Source organism: Diceros bicornis, chromosome 11, assembly GCF_020826845.1.
Source record: "Diceros bicornis minor isolate mBicDic1 chromosome 11, mDicBic1.mat.cur, whole genome shotgun sequence".
NCBI classification, from domain to species: Eukaryota; Metazoa; Chordata; class Mammalia; order Perissodactyla; family Rhinocerotidae; genus Diceros; species Diceros bicornis.
In genome coordinates, this window is record NC_080750.1 from 34,730,134 (window position 1) to 34,752,790 (window position 22,657).

Sequence of the window (22,657 nt, forward strand, 5' to 3'; positions counted from 1 at the left end):
GAATTATGCTTTTCATGACTTGTTTTGGGCAGATTCCGTCACTGTGCTAAAAAGAAAATACATTTATTGTACTACAAAGATTTGTTTCTAAGGGATCAAATAGTAGGGAAATCAGCAAATGTTATTGCCACAGGATTATCTAGAAATTTAAGATAGCATATGAAAAACTTGAATGCCTTCAATACCTATTTTTACTTAAAGGGAAAACAATTTTCAGCTCAGGAGTAAGTGATAATCTAAGTATTAAGTGCACTTTTTCCTGTAGAAATGATATAAGTTATGGATAGACTCCCTGGAAAGCCCTCAAAAACCTGTGTAATTCCTAATACCGCTAAATATTGCTTCTCTGGGAAATATTCTGAGTCCTAACTCCCAACAACAACAGATTTTAAATCTCTTCCTCTGTCCTGCCATGCAGTTACCAAATGGGTTATTTTTCTCTTTCCAGCCAAGGCCACAAGAGCAGTAGGGATTCCAAGGGCCTTTATTATTGGGGAGCAGCCAAGTGGTGACCCTGGTGGGAAGCTTAGAATCTAACCCTGGTTAGGGCTCTGTTAGCCAGCTCTTCCCTTTGATTATCATTATATTTTTAGTGGCTCTGCCTCTTGGAGGTTTCTGGAGGTTCATGACCATGCTAATTATTAACTCCTTAGGTTCCTAACGTATGGAGCTTTTAGGAATGACTTGACTTGAGTTGATTTCCTTCCTCCTCTACTGGTGCCCATGTTTTTGGCCCTTATACCTTGAGTATTCGTTTAGCAAAATGTGGATCATATGACCTGTTTCTTCTTTTGTCTATCAGTGATAGGCATTACTTACTACTAATTACTTATCAGTGATAAGGATTACTGAGAAGAGGGTAAATACCTTAAGATCCTTAGAGAAAAGATGTTCATAAAGTTTGACTACTAGGGCACAACGTGAAGTCTGTCCCACAAAACATCCTATTTTGTCTGTTTGCATTGGCTTTTGGATTTTATACAGTTCACTGTATTTACCCTCTCAGCTTTATTTACTGTGCTTCCTTTTGTTTTAAAATGAGTTAATGTGTCAATTTAAAACATTTGTGGTGAATAATTCATCTCATTGAATAAATATTAACTCTTAAGTGTAAAATCTTATCAGCCAAGGGCTGTAAAGTAGAATTGTCAGTGGTGATATATATTCTTAATTGTGCTTTGGTTTTTAGTGAAAAAATTAAGAATGGGGGAACCTTAACATTTTTAACCTAAAAGAATGTATTTCACAGACTTTCCTTGGGCAGTTTGTCAATGCTGCAGGTCTCTGGCATAAGTCATCTGTGATTCTAAAGAGATTGTGTTTCTTACTGCATTTGTTCTGAGTGAAAAATGGCTTTTCATTTGAATGGTGCTTTTGAGTTGGCAGCAGGGCAGGGTTCAGATAATTTGTTGGTACTTAACAGATTATGTTTCAACTTTATGATGATGTTATTATAGGTTTTCATCATTTTTGTCTCTCTTTTTTTCCTTTCCCTTTCTCCAGTTCTTCCTCCAGTGCTGGTTCCAAGACACAGCGAATATAATCCCCAGCACAGCCTCTTAGCTCAGTTCCGTAACTTAGGACAAAATGAGCCTCACATGCCACTCAACGCCACTTTTCCGGATTCCTTCCAGCAACCCAACAGCCACCCGTTTCCTCACTCGCCCAATAGCAGTTACCCTAACTCTCCTGGAAGCAGCAGTAGCACCTACCCTCACTCGCCCACCAGCTCAGACCCAGGAAGCCCTTTTCAGATGCCAGGTAGGTTGGAATGTTCAGTGATGTTCTGTGGTCAGATCAGGTGTTATAATAGTGTCGAGGAGAAGCTCGGTATACCTGGCATGGAGAGAGCTCTTCAGCTCTGGGGTCTGGCGCTGTGCTTTGGAACTCAGGATATGACTTTGGGTGAAAGGAGACCTCGTAGCCAAGTAAGCAAATGTCTTGTTTTATTTGTCAGGCACAGATGCTTGAATAAGTTTTATTTTTGATTTTGAAACGCTTTGAAACAGCTGCATCCTTCTGGGAGTGGCATAATTGTTACAGCCTTTGCTTTTGATAAAAGAGAGAAAGAGAAAAATAATGTGTTGCACACATTTGCTGTTAGGAGAAACACAGCCTCAGTCAACATCATTTCCATAGAAAAACCCAGTTATGAATGCAACCTCAGAAAAGATACTTCCTGAAGGATCACACCCCTCTACTTAATTAAATTCATTTAAATGGTGATGTAATCCCAAGAAATATATACTTTAAGAATGAAGATATTGCAACAGAAGTACCGAAAGCCATCTGCTTGTTTAATTTAGCGAAGATGAAAAACAGTTATCCTCCTTTTTTAAACTTAACTGATGGTTTTTAAACTTAACTGTTTATCAAAATAAATGATTAATTAAGACCTTATATTTTTCAGATTGTAGGTTAATAAGCAAGCGTCTCAGAAAAAAAATGGTTAGTGCCAAATTTCTAAACAAAGATATACTTGACATCTATTAACATTTCAAGAAGGGAAAATGAGCAGGCAGGAATGTTTACTGGGCCACTTGAAATGTTTTCGAGTAAATTTGAATTCTACAACAGTGCTGGTGTGTCCTCAAAAAGTGAAAAGTGGTCCATACTTGATAGTGCTTTCTTTTGTTTATATATTTATTGCTTCCTTTTATTTTAAACCTGTTTATTTTGCATTGTTTGTTTTTCAAACCAAAACTGTTCAGGATGAGGGTGAGAGAGAGATTAGTTTAAAAATCAAACTAATATAATCTGGTGATTTCCTAACCAGCCCACTCCCTCCCAGAACCATTGGTTTGACAAACAGTTTAGTGCTGAGGAAATCGTTTCAGAAGGCTTTTGAGCATTTGGCAAAACCAAGGTGGGCCCAAGAGTGAAAACATAGAAGATTTATTGCTTGCATTTACACTTTGTCCCCGACTGTTAGCGACTAAGGCACAGGCCAAGTAGAGGAAGTATGGGGAAGAGAAAGTTGCAAGGCGTGGAGGAGGTGCTTGTTGGAAGAGTGGAGTCCCTGGCCAATGGTGCAGTGCCACAGGTTGCTGATGAAATCGTCACAATCTTGTATGCAGAAATTTATTCGATTTCCTCTTAGAGGAGGCTCTTGGTCTTCATTCCTGCCTGGAAGTAAAGCAGACTCAGTGTTATAGCTGCAGGGAAGAAGCTGAATTAAAAGAAGCTGTAGAAAGGGTGAAAAAGGCATCCACATAAGGACCCCATAGTCCTGTCTTTGTGCTCCGAGTCCTTGCTTGTTAGCAGCTGGACAGTGGAAGTGACTGGGTTGTGATTCAGCTGGAGAGTCAGTCTTGGAAATCGCTGAGAAACTCTAAGGAGCGGTATTAGCTATTTACATTCGACAGTTGCCCTGAGTGGTCTAGAGCACTTACCCAAGTTATTCATGGTTCCCTAAGGTAAGACTTTGTTCCCTGCTCTGTCATATGTGCTAGATGGGCTCAGGATGGGCAGTGAGGAACTTGTTTTTCAATCACAAAGGATTGTTTGTGGGAAACCTATACCCTTTATTTTATTTAAGAAAACACAAGACCGGTGTTAGTATTTTTTGTTTCAAAAATCATGTTTGCCTCTTAATTGCCGACTGGCTATGAGCTTTCCCAAAGGAACATATATGTAAATTCTGAAATAGAAGATAGCTGTGATACACTGATTTATTTCCTATTATTCTGCTACTAGGGATTTTAAAACCAGTGACTACTTAATTGGGCAGGGAGAAGTGGCAAGTCATGGGAAATGAACAGTTTAAATCAGTAAGTTGGCTGTAATGAAACTCAGTTGGTAAATTTCTAAGAGCCCATAGGTTTAATGCAAGAAACCCCGAAGCTCCTTTTCTTAAGAAGCCCTATGTAGCTTTCATAGGTTTTCCATCCACCAGTGAAACTACGAAATGCAGAGGTCCTCTCAAAGTGAATTATATGAAAGCATGTTTAAATGCTCTTCTGATTACTTTTAAATGGCATGATCCTGGATAGACAGACAACTTGTGGAACTGGCATATAGTGCTTTTCTTCACATTGAATTTTCACTAAAATTGTATAAGATTATGAGATAGTAGTAATTTTCAGAAAGTGTACATCCAGTCCAGTGTCTGTAGCATCCAGTCTTCTGATGGGGAGGTTGAAAAGGCAACTTAATTTCTTAAGAATTACAGTACAGAGGAGACTGTGTTTTAAGTGTGTGTATTTATTAAAGATAAAGAAATCATTTTTTTTAACACTTTGTAGCCGATACGCCCCCGCCTGCTTACCTGCCTCCTGAAGACCCCATGACCCAGGATGGCTCGCAGCCAATGGACACAAATATGATGGCACCTTCACTGCCCCCGGAAATCAACAGAGGAGGTAAAATGAATTGCTGCTTATTCCCTTTTTAGAGTCTAAAGTTAATCTGTCCAAATGTTACTTTCTCTCATAAATTTGTATTAGTCTTTAAAAAAACAGCTATTGGAGAAAGATAGAGCGTAATAAGGGAAGCTGGATAGAAAGAATTTTTTGGATTACAAATAAGTCTTTGATATGAAGAACAAACACACCTATTTAACTAATGAAGGCCTAAGTATAATTGTGCAGTCATCTGTTGAGAGCTTGAATACTTCATAATTTTGAATTGGTGATAAAAGAATATTTTTAAGTGAAGGATAAGGGATATTGAGAAACAATGAGCATAACAATACTGAAGTAGGGGCCGGCATGGTGGTGCAAGCAGTTAAGTGCGCGCACTCTGCTGCGGCGGCCCGGGGTTCGCCAGTTCGAATCCTGGGTGCGCACCAACTCACTGCTTGTCCAGCCATGCTATGGCGGCATCCCATATAAAGTGGAGGAAGATGGGCACGGATGTTAGCCCAGGGCCAGTCTTCCTCAGCAAAAAAGAGGAGGATTGGCAGATGTTAGCTCAGGGCCAATCTTCCTCACACACACACACAAAAAAAAACAAGGGGCCAGCCCGGTGGCACAGGAGGTTGGGTGCTCGCGCTCCGCTGCAGCGGCCCGGGGTTCACTGGTTCGGATCCCAGGTGTGCACCGATGCACCACTTGGCAAGCCATGCTGTGGCGGCATCCCATATAAAGTGGAGGAAGATGGGCACAGATGTTAGCCCAGGGCCAGTCTTCCTCAGCAAAAAGAGGTGGATTGGCAGATGTTAGCTCAGGGCTAAACTTCCTCACCAAAAAAAAAAATAAAAACAATACTGAAGTAGCATTTCACTGGTGATTTCCAAAAGTAGAAGTTCATAGAACACGGCTTTCCAAAGGTTCTTTTGTAATGAAGATTGATATTCATAAACCCCATCCATTTTCTGGCTCTCATCTACGTATAGCTGCAACTGGAACAAACTAATGGTGTTTGTTTTTTTCTTGCTATATTTATTTGTCTTTTTTTTTTCGTGAGAAGATTAACCCTGAGCTAACATCTGTTGCCAATCCTCTTTTTGCTGAGAAAGATTGGCCCTGGGCTAACATCCATGCCCATCTTCCTCTACTTTATATGTGGGACTCCTGCCACAGCGTGGCTTGATAAGTGGTGTGTAGGTCCGCACCTGGGATCCAAACCTGCAAATCCTTGGCCACCAAAGCAGAGCACATGAACTTAACCACTATGCCGCTGGGTCGGCCCCTCTTATTTGTTTCTAACCTTGTTACAAAGGAATGGAGGCACGTGTTTTTCCTGTTCTCACCGGGAAGAACTTATAAGCAGAACTGAACATTTCTCTCCCTGTAGTAGAGGCTGGGTCTGTTTCCAGCTCTGTGTTATCCCTGACGGTGACTGAGGGGAGGGTTGTTCTTCTGCGTCTACAGTGGCAGGTTGAATAGGCTTAAGTGAGCTGTTAAGTGTTGGAAGAATCCCTGAGCACCTGTAGGATCATGCCCACACTGTTGAACTGTTCTCTAATAACCTCATGGAGGAAAGCGCCTCACTGGTACACTCAGCATGTGGCAGGGATCATTCAGTTCATGTAAATTCAAGCTGAAATGCACTTTGATTATTAGGTATGTCTTATTTCATTCTTATCACTCTTTTATTAAAATTAGAGATACCTCAGACTTGGTCAGAGGTGCTTGTATTTTTAAAATTTGATGATGAACTCAAAAAACCTTTCTTAGATGTGCAGTGTAATAAATTGCAATGTATACCTTTCTAATCTGTAAAAATTTTGTATATCTTTTTTATTGGCTCTGTATTTTCTGGCTCCTGATAATCTCTAGAACATCCTCTCAAACGTATAATTATGAGCCAACAAAGAAAGATTCAGGTTAGAGAAAAATAACCCCTCTCTCACACGTGTTGGGAATTTGTGTTTGGAGAACAGGATAGCGAGAGAGAATGGGCAGAGCACTGCTATTCAGTTACGAGCATATGGACGCTGTAGCTATTGTTGTTAAGCCTGAAATGTCTGATTTCAGGAAGTGGATCTTCAAATTGCTTTAAAATTTTTCCCCATTAGAATAAGTTTACAGTTCATATTTTCATGAGGAAGGAATGTTGGCCTTTTTGTTATTGTTTTACCTGTGGTGGTTTCCTAGAGCAGGGGTCAGCAAACTACAGCGCATAGGCCAATTCTGCCTGCTGCCTTTCTGTGTCAATAAAGACAGGTTCTTTATTGAAACAGAGCTATGTTCATCCATTACATATTATCCGTGGCTGCTTTTGCACTACTGGGGCACAGTTCAGTAGTTGCAATGGAGACTGTGTGGCCCAAAAAACCTTTCTGGCCTTTTATAGAAAAAATTTGTCAATCTCTGACCTACATGAATAGTATTTTGAACAATCCTAATAGCTGATAAAAGCCTTCCATTAATGATGTTGCAGCCTTCTTTAAGATTTGACACTTGTAAATCACTAAAATTTTGCTCTTTGAAATACAGCAAATTGACATGGGATGGTTGCCTTAGCAAACAGGAAAGGTAGTGTATGTTTTTGGCTCCCCTGCTTAAGTATATAAAGCAGTTGATGTACGTGTATATTTTTGTAATGTTCATTTTTCTTGTTTTCTTTACTCAATTCTAAAGTAAAGTGCATTCTGATATTTGCAGAGGTCGATGTTAAGAACACAGAAGTGCTTTTCCCTTAACAGTTACAGTTCATGCTTCCCACGTGGATTTTCTTTTTTACAATTGTACACTGAAGATTTCATAAACCTCAGATGATTACGTATTGGCATACTGGACATGTATGGTTTGTATTCCTGGAATCTCTAACGCAGCGGTATAAGAGATTTTACTACAGACGGAGCTTATCTTTAGAACCTTTTAGTTGCAAATGTTAGAAGCATGTTCTGTTTGGAGATTTGTTAGTCTTAAGAGATTTGACTTAACAAGCTGCATCCTGTCAGTAAAGTTGGGTAATTTCCATTGTTGGCCCATTCTGGGAATGGAGAGACAAAACACACCTGCTCTGCATGACTTAAAGCAAATATAAGGAAGTTAGCATGAAATCTGGATGCGAGAGATATGATTCATTCTGTAAGAATGGCCAGCTGGCAAGATTTCTTCCTGAGTTTGAGGGCTGAAGCAGAGCTGTAACTGGGATCGTTATTGGCAACTGAACGTGAAGTGAAGGAACTTCTTATTGATAATTAGAAACTGATTTTCATAGCTTTGAAAAAGCATAGGCATACTAAGGCTTTGTTGAAAGTAATTCCTGTTTGTGCCAGCACCTTTGGCATGTTTCCTATCCCCTGTTGTTCTCTTCCCACTTGTTTTTTCACTTGCCACTTGTTAATCCTTTAGATGGTGAGCCAGGGACTGTGGTGTGGTAATTTCCATTTTGGCATATTACGGAGCAAGTAGCATAGTGTGAGTGTTCAGCAGATACTGCCGGTATGCTTGCTTAGCTGGCGTTTTGGTTATCTGATAGCAATGGAGAAAAGTATTTTCCAATTAAAGGAGAATGGCACACTTAGTAAGGAGTCCCTTTAGATATCATAGATAAACTGTATACATTATACTAGCAAGTGCTTTTCCATCTCTTCGTTCCATGATGCTGAGCCAGTTTTACGACACAGTTTCAGTTTTTGAGAGCCCGAGGCACTAACCGCGGTTCACTATAAGCTCTTCTTTCTTACAGACGTTCAGGCGGTTGCTTATGAGGAACCCAAACACTGGTGCTCTATTGTCTACTATGAGCTCAATAACCGCGTGGGTGAAGCCTTCCATGCCTCCTCCACAAGTGTGTTGGTGGATGGTTTCACTGATCCTTCCAACAATAAGAACCGTTTCTGCCTTGGACTGCTATCTAATGTTAACAGGAATTCCACTATTGAAAACACTAGGCGGCATATCGGAAAAGGTGAGTTTTCACTTTAACCTCTTTCGAATGTTTATCTGTTGTATCCCTGTTCCCCCAGATCTGCCTTAGTTGTTCCTGCTGCAAACTAGTGTGGGAAACACCAGGTAATATACACTTGCTACAGTTTGTAAATATTTTTCCAATTTGTATTATCAAGAAGTTCTTCACTTTCCAATCAGCGATTTTTGTGGTCTACCAACTCATAATAATTGATATTGATTAGCTGAAACAGTTGATTTGCTATTTGGGGACACTATTCTATCTTATGTTTTGCTGCAGAATAAAATAGCTGTTAAAAAAATTACTTATGGAGCCAGCCCTGATGACCTAGTGGTTAAAGTTTGGCATGCTCCACGTCGGTGGCCCAGGTTCGGTTCCCAGGAGCAGAACCACATCACTTGTCTGTCAGTAGCCGTGCTGTGGCAGTGGTGGCTCACATAGAAGAACTAGAAGGACTTACAACTAGAATATACTACTATGTACTGGGGCTTTGAGGAGGGAAAAAATTACAGCCTAAAACTAAAAGCAAATTAAAATAAGTAAACGTAAGGTATTTCAAATACCATAATTCACTGGACAAAACAAAAAAGAAAGAACTAATCCAAAACAACTTATGAATATGGTATTTGGCTATGTATCTTAGTCTGGGCCAGGTAGGGAAGAGTGATTGCAAACAAATCCTGAAGTCTCTTTAGTAGACTTGATTATTTAGTAGCTGTATGGATGAAACAGTTATGAAACTTTTAGATGTACTATTAGATTAAACAAATGACTAAATGTGTGGATGTTGTTGGGATTCCACTGAGTTTTCACTATGGAGTAAGAGACGTACAAGTGTGGAGGAGGGCAAAAAATAAACCCCGTGGAGGTATCAGTGTGAAATCATGATTTTATTAATGTGTATATACATGTTTGTGTTGTCTTGTACATGTATGTGTGTACGTATGTATGTATGCATATGTAGATGTGTCTGTACACGCATATAGTTTCTGATCTGTCTGCTGAAAGGGCCAAGAGACATAGATAATCCAGTAGCAATAAGCACATCTAGTGCTCAGATGATCATCTCGAACACCCTTTCCCACTAAGAGGAACGAGGGCTTCTTGGAGAAAGGGCTGACTCCAAGGCTGGGACAGGCTGGCACAAGATGAGCCTGGAACATTTTGTTATATCAGAAAGTAAAGAAATGTGTATGAAAATGATGGGGGCGTGTCACAGGAGCCAACTTGGAGAGGCTTCCACTGGCCAACTCTGGGACAATTTGAGCACCAAAATAATTAAGTACAGTGATAAATTTTAAACTACTGGAAAACAATAGTAATTCCTAAGTCCATGCCAATAAGAAATTGATAAATGAATGGGGAAAGCTGATTGGTAAATATAGAGTGAGTGAATGGGGAAAGCTGATTGGTAAATATAGAGTGAGTGCTACAGTTGGCAAGTCATCATTTTGTAGCCATCAGACAAGAATCATCTATGGATGCTAAGTAGAGAATTTTTTATGAGAATCAGGATATTTGCATGGTCTTAAAGTATCTCCTCACAGACTGCCTATTAGTTACAAGGAAGAATAAAAATCATAATTATACAGTGGAGAAATTGGACAGCATCTTGAGTAGGAGATCATAATTATCATCACCAGTGAGAGACAGATGGATACCATATACCCCCAGATGTGATACCCAGAGAAGGAAATAGCATCCCCTGTGCAGAATTCCAGTTGAGAATGCAAATCTGAATCTAATCATGAGGAAACTTCAGACAGACCCCAGATGAGGAACATTCTATTAAAAAGGTTGAGGAGGACTGTATTTTTCCAAAATATCAATGTGAAAAGTCAAACAAAGCTGTGAGAGTGTTCCAAATTGAAAGCAGTTAAAGAGATATGACAGCTCTATGTAATAACCTGGCCCTGGACATGATCCTGTACCATACAGGGGAAAAAGTACTATCAGGGACATTATTGAGGTCAGCAGGCTAAATGAGTCTGAATGGTAGATTAGACAAAAGTATTATATCAGTGTTAAATGTACTGGCATTGCTAACTGTACTGTGGCTATGTAAGAGAATATCCCTATTCTTAGAAAGTACACACTTAAGTATTTAGGGGTAAAGGGCCATGATGAAATATTTCAGGAAGAAATGAGTTGTGTGTATGTATGTGTATATATATATATATATACATATACACATATATATATGTGTATATATATATATGTATATATATATAAAAGTATATTTATCCATCTAAAACAATCCTGTGTCAGTATATATATATGCATATGCTTATATGTATGTATATATATATGTTTGTGTGTATATATGTGAGTGTATGTATCTATGCATATATATATGTGTGTATGTGGATGTATATGAGGGTGTTTGTGGAAGAATAGGGGGGAGGGAGGTGCAAATTATAAAGCATATGAAGTAAATTGTTACAGTAGAGGAATCTGGATAACGGTTATATGGATGTTCTTCGTTCTGTTTTTCTTTCTTGTTCTGTTTCTATAAGTTTGAAATTAATTTCAGAGTAAAAGTTTTAAAAAATGACCTACTATGAAATTTAGAACAGTGGACCATATTAAAAGGTTATTTAATAGATGCTTAAAAAACATTCAAGATAAAATTTAACATTTAATCCTGGGGGAAAAAAAAACCCCAACAACTCTTAAGGCAGGAATTGATAGATAGTTCCTTAATACGATTAAGGAAAAAAAAAAAACTAAACTACGCATTTAATGATGAAATGCTAGAACTTAGGTTTATAACACAGACTTCTTTCTATGGTCTGTAAACCCCTGAAATTGTATATAAACACAATTTTACATATGCTTGGGATGAAGGGACATATTTTTCATTAAGTTCTAAAGTTGACCATTTACTCCAAAGTAGTAAAAAGCCATTATACTCTGGAACATTCCTATTAAATATTAGGGAGAAAATAAGGATTCTGGGAATGCTGTTATTTAAAATTGTTCCAGATGCCTCGACTAGAGTACTCAAATGTAGAACTATAGATAATGGAAATAAGCCAAAATTGTCATTATTTGCAGATGATATGATTAACTAATTGATAATATTCTTGGGATAGATTCTTGAAGTGAAATTAGTAGGTCAAGAGCTCTTAATATATTTTTCCAAATTTCTTTCCAGAAAGCTTTTATTAATTACCACTCCTACCAGAAGTCTGAGTGCCTTTCCTCCTTCACCCATGGTGGCATTACTTATGGTCATCGCGTCTATTGAAATGATAAGATTTCGTATCTAGAAAGATCTCTAAAGAATCAAACCTTTAGAAATGATACTGCAGGTTTTTATTTTTAATCTGGCAATAACCAGTTAGAAAATATAATGGAGGGGAAAAATCACATTCCCAATAGCAACAGAAAACATAAATTTCTTAGAAATAATCTGAACCTATAATATATGAGAATTATGTAAAGAAAATCAAATTTTACTGAGAGAAAAAGAAAATTGGAGTAAGTAAATATGCAGTCTGTGTTCCTTAAAGAGAAGGCTTAATATCGTGAGAACATTTTAAGGATATTCTTCTAATTTAATCTGTAGTTTAAAACAATCTATGTCAGAGTCACAATGTGATGTTTTTTGAAAGTTGGAAAATGTATTCTGAATATTACCTGTAAGGATAAATAAATGTAAATAGGTGAATTTTTTTAATGGAAGAGTAAAGAAAAAATTCTTGATGTTAGGGTTAATAAAACATTATGAAACTACAATTACTTAATGGTGTAGACAAAACAGTAGAACAATTAACCTCAGACTGTACTGTATTTAAAAGATTAATGTATGTTAAGTGAAGCATAACAAATCAGTAGTCTGCTAATGGTCCTGTAGTCACAAAGTTAGCTTTTGGATTGGGGGGGGGGGGTGGCGGGGGGCCCTGACCTCATTCCATAGATGCAAATAGATTAATGAGTTGAATTTTTTTTAAAGGGCAAGCTATTGAAAAGCTAGAAGAAAATATATTTGATCAGAGAGGTAGAAATTTTCTAAGCATAAAAAGCAACAGAAAAGATCACAAAAGATTTGACTGCTTAAAGATTTCAAACTTCTGTAGGTTAAAAAAAAATACCATGAACAAAATGAAAAGACAAAAGACTAATGGGGAAACAAATAGGAAATAAATTATTTGTATCTTTCGTATGTGCGCAGCTCATACATAATAAAAATACTAGAACCCCAGTGGGATAAATAGGTAGGAAATATGAACAGTAAATTCGTAAGAGAAACACAGATGGCTAATAAACATATGAAAGTGTGTCCAGCCTCACCTGCAAATTAAAACAATATTGTTTTCCAGCTATAAGTTAGGGAAATTTTGTTTTAAACTCAGACCCATTACTGGAACAGGTGAAATGAGAAAGACACTCATACACGCTGGTGAGGGTGTAAATTGATAGAAGCATTCTGGAAAGTCGTTTGGCAAAGTGAATCAAGAGCCCTCAATCCAATGATTTAACTTCCAGGAATCTCTCCAAAGTATGTTATAAAAAATGATCCAGAGACATTTATCATGGCATTCTTATAATAGCAGAAAATTCGTATCAACGCAGTGGACCAGTAGTGGGAGAATCGTCAAATAAATTATTGTATCCATACAGTCATGTAGATATTTTAAATGTTTGCACAGACTGTTTAGTGATACTCAAAACTGAATACTGTGTGTCAAACTATTAACAGTTATTGCCTCTAGGTCGCTAAAGGAGTAATACTTTCTGCTTCTTTATATTTTGTTTTACTTTCTAAATTTTCTAAAATGAAAATTTCTCATTTTGATGATTGGGGAAAAAAGTAAAAAATAAAAACACACATATACACTCATAAGTTGTTTTCTCTACATCAGACAGGAAAATGGGCTTCTGCTCTAGCAGCTGCTCAATTGTTAACAGAAGTCTTAGCCATTGCGTGTATGTATAAGCACAACACGTAATATTTAGTATGAGACAATAGTTTAAGCATCCACTAAGCCATGCCAAAATTACCTGCGAGGTAGATTGTTTAAAGCCACTTGGGATGTGCCTCTGTTTGCTGGGTGGCCTGTAATAAAGTAATCTCCCTTGATGGTCTGGCGCTTTGTCAGAATGGTTTTTTTCACCTTTTTGTTTTTTTTAAAGGCTGGGTAAGATCAATTTCCTACACTCCTGGCACTGTAGATCTCACAGGAAGAAGTTTGGAGCAGATGGTAGTTCACTGAGATCAGATTCCATGCAGTATGAATTATTTTTCTAGTTTTTTTTTCTTTTTCCTGGACCTTACATCTTACAGCTCTTAGCAATACTTCCTCCACCTGTGGTTTTCTAGTTTTTTTATTTCTCTCAATCCTCCCTTCTGCTACCCTAAAATTTTTCAAACAACTTAGCTGTAAAATAAATGCGAGAGAGCTTGAATGATGAATACGTGTAGAATCCCATAATAATAAAGTCCAGCTTTATTGTGCTAGATTTTTAAGGAATATGCTTTTAATCCATGGCCAAATTGGTCATTAAACGCTTATCAAAATGAAATTGCTGCACTTTGTTACTGAGTTTTAGAAGACTTTGCTATATTATTTCCTAGAAACCTCCTAGACATGCATGTTGACATACAGACATTGTATTATACAGTTAACTCAGATTTTATCAGTTGTGCAAGACTTGGAGAATATCTGTATCTAATTAGCCAAAGTTTAAATCTATATAAATTTATATATTGAAGCTACACAGATGCTTTTCTGCTGTAAAAAAATGATAGACTGAATTCTGTGCTTTGTCTTCCCACAGGAGTTCATCTTTATTATGTTGGAGGCGAGGTATATGCCGAATGCCTCAGTGACAGCAGCATCTTTGTGCAAAGTCGGAACTGCAACTACCATCACGGATTTCATCCCACTACTGTTTGCAAGATCCCTAGTGGGTGTAGTTTGAAAATTTTTAATAACCAAGAATTTGCTCAGTTATTGGCACAGTCTGTGAACCATGGCTTCGAGACGGTCTATGAGCTCACAAAAATGTGTACTATACGCATGAGTTTCGTGAAGGTAAGTCAGCTCTGATACCTCTGGTCAGAGTTTAACACAGTTTTGCTGTGCTTTCTCCCAGTATATAAATCTATATCCTCTTGATATGTGTCCATTGAAACCAACTTATTATCTGGGCATTTTTAAACTTTAACAAGGATGTCACTAATTAGGAGAATGTCATTGAAATATAGGAGTGTTTTGTGTTAAATGTCATCAGTAATAGGTTTTAATAACTTATTTGAATAGCACTATTTTAGCTATTGTAACACCATCAGAATATATTATGTAATTTAAATGCATGCTTGTCTTATAAGATCAATTCAGTAAATACACCCTCTTCCCTTTTCTTTTCATTCTATGTTTTAGTACTTTTATGATAGTAACTCTTGTTGCTTTTGTTTCAACAATAAGTAAGTGATCTTTTTGTAAAAATAAAAGTTCATCACACTGGGATTTATTTTTGATTGGTCAGTTTTTTTAGTGGTCCAGTAAAACTCTTGATTTTCTTATAATTCAAAACTTAATAAGGCCCTTGCCCAAAGATAAGTAGATGCCTTAGCTCTAAGACTATTCTAAGGTTTGAGGAGGGAGAAGGTTAAAGTCATTGCTCACCACAATTGATCTCTTTGCTGCCTCCTCTTCTGCCTCAGAGAAATAAAAATTATTAAGATGCCATTGAAATATAAAAAAATTTAAATATCTCATTAGATTTCATGAGTCAGTAACTTATTCTAGTGACTGACTGACTTGTCTCTGAATTCTCCAAGATAAATTTTCATCCTCTGTTACCTTGAGAAATAAAATTAATTATGTATTTGGGTGAAGCAGTCACCTTTTATGTCCTCTCCTCAGAAGCTCACCTAATTTGTTGTGCAACCTGTTTTGTAATATATTTATTACAGAGGGTGATTTTGGAACCTTACTTCATTAATTGTCCTTTAGATCAAATGTCTTTTCCTGAATATCATTTTTTTCCTACTCCTTTGAGTCATATTAGCATATTTTCAGTGTGCTGTCTGAAGTGTTTTTTTTCTCGAAACGTAATTCAACGTTCTTTGTAGCTGAGTCTGGTACCTTTTTAGTATTAAAGGAGGTTTTCTACCTTTTAAAGAGGTTTACCTATGTGCTGTGTCCCTTAGGAAACTACAAAGACCTTTCTCATCCGTTATTAACATTCACTGTTTAAATTTTGACTTAACATTTTGACTAAAATGAATTTTAAAATGAAGACAGTGACTTGCCAGCAGGTTTTTTTTTTGTTTGTTTTTATTGGTATGGAGGAAAGAATACCTCTTGATAGTCAAGAGATCCAGGTTCTAGTTCTGTCTGCCATTTTAACAGTGTCATTAAGGCACAGGCATTCTTTTCTGATCCTCGTGTTCGTCATCTTTAAAATGGGTGGATGGAGTTGGAAACTGGGAATCATTACTGAGGTCTCCTGATGAGTCTGTTAGTATTGAAGGACTACTCTAGAAGAATTTATGACTCTAATGCTCCAATTGGCTTTCTCCTCCAACTCATTTTATATTGATTACCCAATCAATTTTAATGATTTTACCTTTACACATTTTTAATTATTTAGTTTTACACAAGTAAAAACAACCTTTACGCTAATAAAAAGTGTTTATAATACAAGGGTATGCATTAAAAATGTATTCTATTTCATTCATTTCAGCAAATATTTTTATCACTGTTCCAGAGAATTAATATAAAGATGAAAAAGACCTCAAGTCTCTAGCTTCAAGACGCTTATGGCCTAGCATATGTTTAATTATAATATTATGTGATAAGTACTGGAATGGAGGGTTACACAAGATATAAGGGACATAGCTGGGAAGCTGGATTTGGAGAGTTAAGGATAAACAAATCTTATTTTAAAACTCCTGCTGACATGATCAACGGCAGCTGCTTAGCATACGTTAGTGACAAAAAATTTGCACACAGTTTGTTCAGTACTGTTTTTTATTATCATAAGGACTGCATACTTTGCCCTCTCACACTTAGCATCTTAGAGAAATGATATAGAACATTTTACTAACATTAATAACCAATCTTGTACTATTTTTAAATAATCATTTTTGGACTTTAATATAAAACATGTATTTTATAAATTATTTGCTCAGTAAACTCATCTATATCTGAGAAATCCAAGTCAGTTCAGCTGAACAAGAATTTCTAAAGCTTCTGCTTTGTGCCAGTTACTGTGCTGGATCAAAGATAAATAAGATCTGATCCCTACCTTCAAAGAACTTACTGTCTATTGGAGGAAACATGCACATAAACAAACCTTTAAATTAAACCCAGCAGTTTGTCGATAGATGTACAAATGCGTGGGTGTATATACATATGTAGTTCACATAGCACAACTTTCTCCTGACAGTTCTGATATTCAGATGTATTTCTTGAAATTCCTGGAGTAGGTAGGTAGCAGAGATGAATAGAACTCAACCTTCTCTGATATTCCTCATGAAACAAGGGCTTACCAGAATTTCATGTTCCATTGTCCAGCACGCCAGTGAGTTTTTGGTCTTTGCAGTAGCAAAATTACTTTTCTCTTTTGCATAGTGACTTTCTTCTATGCAACTTTAGTGTTCTAATTCAGTAATTCTAAAGATGTCTGGCAAGCTACCTTCTTGTACAAATGAATAATAGAATCTGTTGATTCAAGGCAATGGTAGGTGTCAGTAATAGATTTTTGGATACTTAGGTGCTCCTGCCCATTTTGCTTAGAGTTTGAAAGATCAAGAACTCTGTGTTGATAGGAGGACCTTCAGTGGCTGCGTAGAGAAGAAACAGAATGTTGGTTTGTCTAACATACTTTTTTCCTTATTTTCTTGATGATAAAATGAGAATTTAATAATATCTATTACAATGCTATCAGTAACATAATGGGCAGTGAAAATGCAAGTTGAAAAGTGTCTTTATTAAAACAGCCTTATAATGTATTTTAAAACGTTCGTTCCCCAAGACCAATACTTCGTAATCTGAAATCCATGGATGGACTTTGGGAGTGGTGAACACACCCGTCTCCTGAAATTGCCTGCTGCATTGTGTGTGCGTTTGTGTGCGGAAGCATTTGTCTTGTGGAAAGCATCCTTATCTTTAATCAGAGTGTCTGATTATGTGAACTCTTTACTTAATAAGTTTAACAACTGAGTTAAGCAAGTTCAGTGACCTCCAGTATGCTGTTTCTAGGGTTGGGGAGCAGAATACCACCGCCAGGATGTTACCAGCACCCCCTGCTGGATTGAGATCCATCTGCATGGCCCCCTCCAGTGGCTGGATAAAGTTCTTACTCAGATGGGGTCACCTCATAATCCTATTTCGTCTGTGTCTTAAAACGGCGTCAGGCTTCTGCCTCTTGAAAACTATTGAGCCTTGCATGTACTTGAAGGATGGATGAGTCAGACACGATCGAGAACTGACAAAGGAGCCTTGATAATACTTGACCTCTGTGACCAACCGTTGGATTCAGAAATAAAAAAACCTTGGTAACATATTGTTGATATCAAGAACCCGTTTAGTTTACATTGTAACATTCTATTGTAAAATCAACTAAAATGCATACTTTTAGCAGGACTTTGTGTATAGTTAAAGGAGAGATGGCCAAGCCAGGGACAAATTATCTGTTGGAAAAATGGTCCTAAGAGATTCTTTTGTGTTTGGCACTTTAAGGTCATCGTTTGGCAGAAATTTAGCATTAATAGTCTTTCTGAAGTGTGTTTTTATCAGGTTTAGAGCCCATGTTGAGTCGTCTTTTCATGGGTTTTCATAATATTTTAAAACTATTTGTTTAGTAATGGTTTTTGTTTGTTTTTTAAATAACGGTTAATCTTGATGATATACATAGTAATCTTTCTAAAATTGTATGCTGACCATACTGCTGTCAGAATAATGTTAGGCATATGCTCTTTGCTAAATATATATGTACAGAATATTTGGAAGTTAAGAATTGTTTAGACTAGTGGATTTAGGAGTATTTGAGGGGGTGGGGGAGGGAAATGACAACTGCAAATGTAGAGTATACTGTAAAAATTCAGTTTGTTGCTTTAAAGAAACAAACTGATGTCTGAATTTTGCTGTGTTTCGATTTTTTAGAGATTTCATTCTACCTTTTTCTTTTTGTTTTTGGCATCTTCTATCCCATCCTCTCCAGAAAGCAGATATGCAGCTGGTTAATTCATGTAACTGTGAGAGCAAATGAATAATTCCTGCTATTCTGAAATTGACTGCCTGTATGTTTCAATACCAATTGTATGGAGTGCTTGAATTTTAATAAGCAGTTTTTATGGAGTTTACAGAAATAGGCTTTAATTTTCAAGTGAATTGTTTGCCAAACCTAGTAACTCTGTTCCATATTTGGAGGATTTAAAGAACATCCCTGTTTAAATCCATTTCAAACTTTTTTAATTTTTTTGTACTATGTTTGGTTTTATTTTTCTTCTGCTAATCTTTTATATTCACTTATGCTCTCGTACATTGAGTACTTTTATTCCAAAACTAGTGGGTTTTCTCTACTGGAAATTTTAAATAAACCTGTCATTATTGCTTACTTTGATTAAAAATGTGTTGTTTCCTTTCTTCACACACTAGATTTTAGGATCAATAAGATTTGCTACTCTTTTGAGAGATTTTTCTCAAATGTTCTTTGCCAAACATAACAAACGAAATTACTAACACAGAGACAGGGAGACTGCATCATGAAGAGAGCAGAGTCACTTTAAATCAAAAAAGAAAGGACTTGTGGAATTTTAAAAATTTAGAAAAAAATAGTGTAATCTGGAATTCCAGATCTAAATATATAAACTTTTTTACATGAAGAATTATAGCAGCAGCAAATATTGGTGGATACCACTCAGTCACCCAAAAGTACCAATTTCTAAACTTCAGATGAGGATGCAAGAGTGACTATGAAAGGATGTGCTGTTGGGGGAGGAAGGAGAACTAAAACTGAACAAGACGAAATGATGACTTTTGTGACCTCCTTCGGACTGGGATGATCCCATCCTCTCTCTCCCATCCCCTCCCGCACGAAACAAAGTTTGCCCATGAGGGACACGGATATGAGGAGATTGAGATTCTTCCCTGGCCAAATAGATGCCACTCTTTCTCCTTCACGTTTTTATACCTCTTGCCCAGCGTTATTTACCAGCTCCATTTATTCCCGAAACTATGACCAAGGAGAAATTTCTGCTGCATCTTGCTGTGTCCAAAAACATCATGGTGCAAGTGGGGAAAGCCCTGGATAGAAGACCTAGTTATAACACGAATTCATGTGTGTCTTTGATGGGTCACTTAACTTCTGTGAACCTCTGTTTCCTCATCTGTAACATGGAGATAATGTTGTGTCCTTATCACAAAGTTGTAGGTGAGGATCTGTTTGAAGAAAAATATGTGTGAACATGCCTTGGAAATATAACTGCCGTGCAAGTATAGGGGTCGCTATTTTCTTGAGCCCTACCCCGTCCTGGTTTCCCACTTACCTGCTAAGTCATTCCTGGCATAGGTGATTTGGATCGATGATGGTGATTGGTGAGATATAATAAAAGAAGATTAATAAATTAAAACTATTGGGCTTCAACAGTGGAGTGTTAGCTGGAAATTGTCTAAAAATAAAGAGCTCCGGTCAGGATTTCTCACCCTTTTCCTAGCGGACAGCTATTTTTTGCTTTTCCTGAGTTCCCATGGCTGCCTGCTGGGACAGTCATGCAAGCTGTTAATTGGGTGTAGCCATGCTGGTAGCCAGCATGGAGATCTACCAGATAAAACTCCAAGATCATCCAGGAGATTGAAACCTATTGGATTGGGGACCCTAGGAGTTTGCAGGATGGTGCATAAATGGGCCCTTCATAAGACCATTGTCATCAGCCATGGGAGGCTAAGTCTTCTTAGAAGTTTTTAATTAAAGAAATGAAAAAGTCAAAGCAACTATTTGTTTGGATTACTAGAAAAACATTAGGCTAGTTCAAACAAAAAAAACCAACGTGAACTGTTACATAGTAGACGTATTTTCTACCACTAAGAACCCACTAGCTGGGATGGTTAGAAGTGGAGGGCCCTGGAGCTACTGCCTCACTCCATCACCTAAGAGTATTTGACTTCCAGCAAGTGTCTTAACTTTCCTCATCTGTAAAGTAGAGGCAATAAAGCCTATCTCCTGGGTTATGGAGATTGTCAATATATGCAAAGCACTTAGAACCTCTCAATAAATACTACTACTACTAATTAAATCTGGCTGGAAGACAATGAGAAAGGAGTTTAATTCAACAACCGTTTGATGCAGACGTACTTACTTTTAAAGCATTTAATAAGCACAGTGGGAAATCCTGACCTCAAGGAGCTTATTATAGTCTAGTGAGAGAAACTGGAAGGAAAAAAACTAGCGATTTGTGAGTGCCTGCTGTGCCGCACAATGTGTGTGTCCGCACATTGTCTCTTTTATACTCACAAGAACATATGAGATACTACTCTGCCCTTTACTCCCTATGTCATTTTTTTTTAATGAGGAAACTAGCTCAGAAACTAGCTTGTCTGAAGTCACCTAGCTAGTTAGTATGGGAATCAGAATTTCAATTCATGTCTGACTTAAAAATCTAGAGTTAATTCCGCTATATCCTTCTCTCATTAGTTTGCAGACATATAAACTTACTATAAAATAAGGCAGAATGAAAGACACAGAGGAGCACAGAGGAAAGAAGAAAGAAAAGGATGTAGCTGAGTAGAGATCAACAAAGAATTTACAGAGAAATGGTATTGAAGGTTGAGCCTTGAAGAATGGGAAGCGTTTTGATAACTGGAGAAACCTCTGGGCAAGACAACAGTCTGCATAAAAGTATGTGTGACAGATACCTATTGTTTGGTACACCCCAGCATCTGCCCACCAGTTTCTAAAGACGCCTCCAACCCACAGGGTTACTGTGGGGTTTATCATACAGTATAACATGGTGTCCCCTCTGGCCACCATTGGGCGGTCTGGGCCAGGGCCTGTTCTTTGTGAATTCTGAGACTGGAAGTAAGGAAGAGAGTTCTTCTGTGCCTAGCTGAAGCTATAGTCAATCTTGGGAATCGTCCCCTGCCATTTCTTCTTCTATTTGGGCTGGAGACAAGAAGGTGAGAGAGGTGAGAGAGACAGGGTTCTCAGGGCATCTGGGTTCCTGGGTCTATGATTTACTACTAAGCGCTGCCACATTCCTGTTCTTGGCTCCCCTGGGACACACCAGAACCTTTATGAATAATCCCCTCTTTTATTTCCTGTAGTTTGATTTGTGTTCTTGTGACGTGCAAGCAAATATAGTTTAAGCATTGCAGTATGAACATGTTTGACATTTTAAAGATAGATCATTTTTATAATTTCTTTTAACCAAAACAATACTTGTTCACTAAAAATCTTGAAAGTCCAAGAAAAACAAAAAAGAAACTAAAAGTCACCTGTACTAACCTTGATAATTAATTTATCCTTAACTAAGTGATTATGACAACCTGGCATAGATATTCAGTATGCTGTAGGAAATTCAGGTCTTAAGGTCAATCTTAGTAGCATAGAGATGATGACTGGCTCCATTCGTTAAGCAGTTATTGGCACCAATCCTGTGTCAGCCACTGTGCTGGGCAAAAAGTGAACAAATCGGGGCCGGCCTGGTGGCGCAAGCAGTTAGGTGCGCGCACTCTGCTGCGGCGGCCCGGGGTTCGCCAGTTTGGTTCCCGGGCGCACACCGACGCACTGCTAGTCAAGGCATGCTGAGGCGGCGTCCCATATAAAGTGGAGGAAAATGGGCACGGATGTTAGCTCAGGGCCGGTCTTCCTCACAAAAAAAAAAAAAGTGAACAAATCCTTGGCCCTGCCCTCAAGGAGCCTGCATTCTAATGAGAACAGCAGACAAGTGAATGGACAATGACATAGTGCTATGACAGCAAGAGTTTCAGAAGGGAGCATAAACTGGACCAGAAGAGGAAGGGAAGACTTCTCAGAGGAGATGGTGCCTCAGAACTAAGACTTAGTGTGCTAACTAGGAATTATACAGGCAAGGGATGGGTAGGGGAAGATGTGTACCAAGCAGAAGAGACAGAAGGTGGGAGAGCCTGGCACATTTGGGAACCATAATACAGCTGGTGCGTAGGGCAATTAGTGATCGTAAATCAAAGAATGGAGAGGTAGGAAGGGGCCAGGTCATTAAAGATCTTGTGTTATACTAAGGAATGGGATTTTTTTTCCCCTCGGATTGTAGCTCCTTTAGAGCTCAACCTAGAAATGGTTGTGATCGTCTGGGGATCAAACAGTCCAGGGTCCAGGAGGGAACCTACGGTGCAGCATATACATAAGGAGCAGAGAG

The 22,657-nt window shown here is 37.9% G+C and overlaps 1 protein-coding gene across 2 annotated transcripts in view; it reads left to right on the forward strand.

Moving 5' to 3' along the window:
* SMAD1 (SMAD family member 1) overlaps positions 1–18,879 on the forward strand; it is an 80,705-nt gene extending 61,826 nt beyond the window's left edge. For both annotated transcript variants that reach the window (XM_058550139.1, XM_058550140.1), the window contains exons 3-7: positions 1,504–1,761; positions 4,245–4,361; positions 8,083–8,304; positions 14,089–14,345; positions 17,523–18,879. In XM_058550139.1, coding sequence (XP_058406122.1) covers positions 1,504–1,761; positions 4,245–4,361; positions 8,083–8,304; positions 14,089–14,345; positions 17,523–17,666 — 998 coding nt within the window. In that variant the 3' untranslated portion in view covers positions 17,667–18,879. The remainder of the gene's footprint in view (positions 1–1,503; positions 1,762–4,244; positions 4,362–8,082; positions 8,305–14,088; positions 14,346–17,522) is intronic.
* The last annotated feature ends 3,778 nt before the right edge of the window (positions 18,880–22,657 follow it).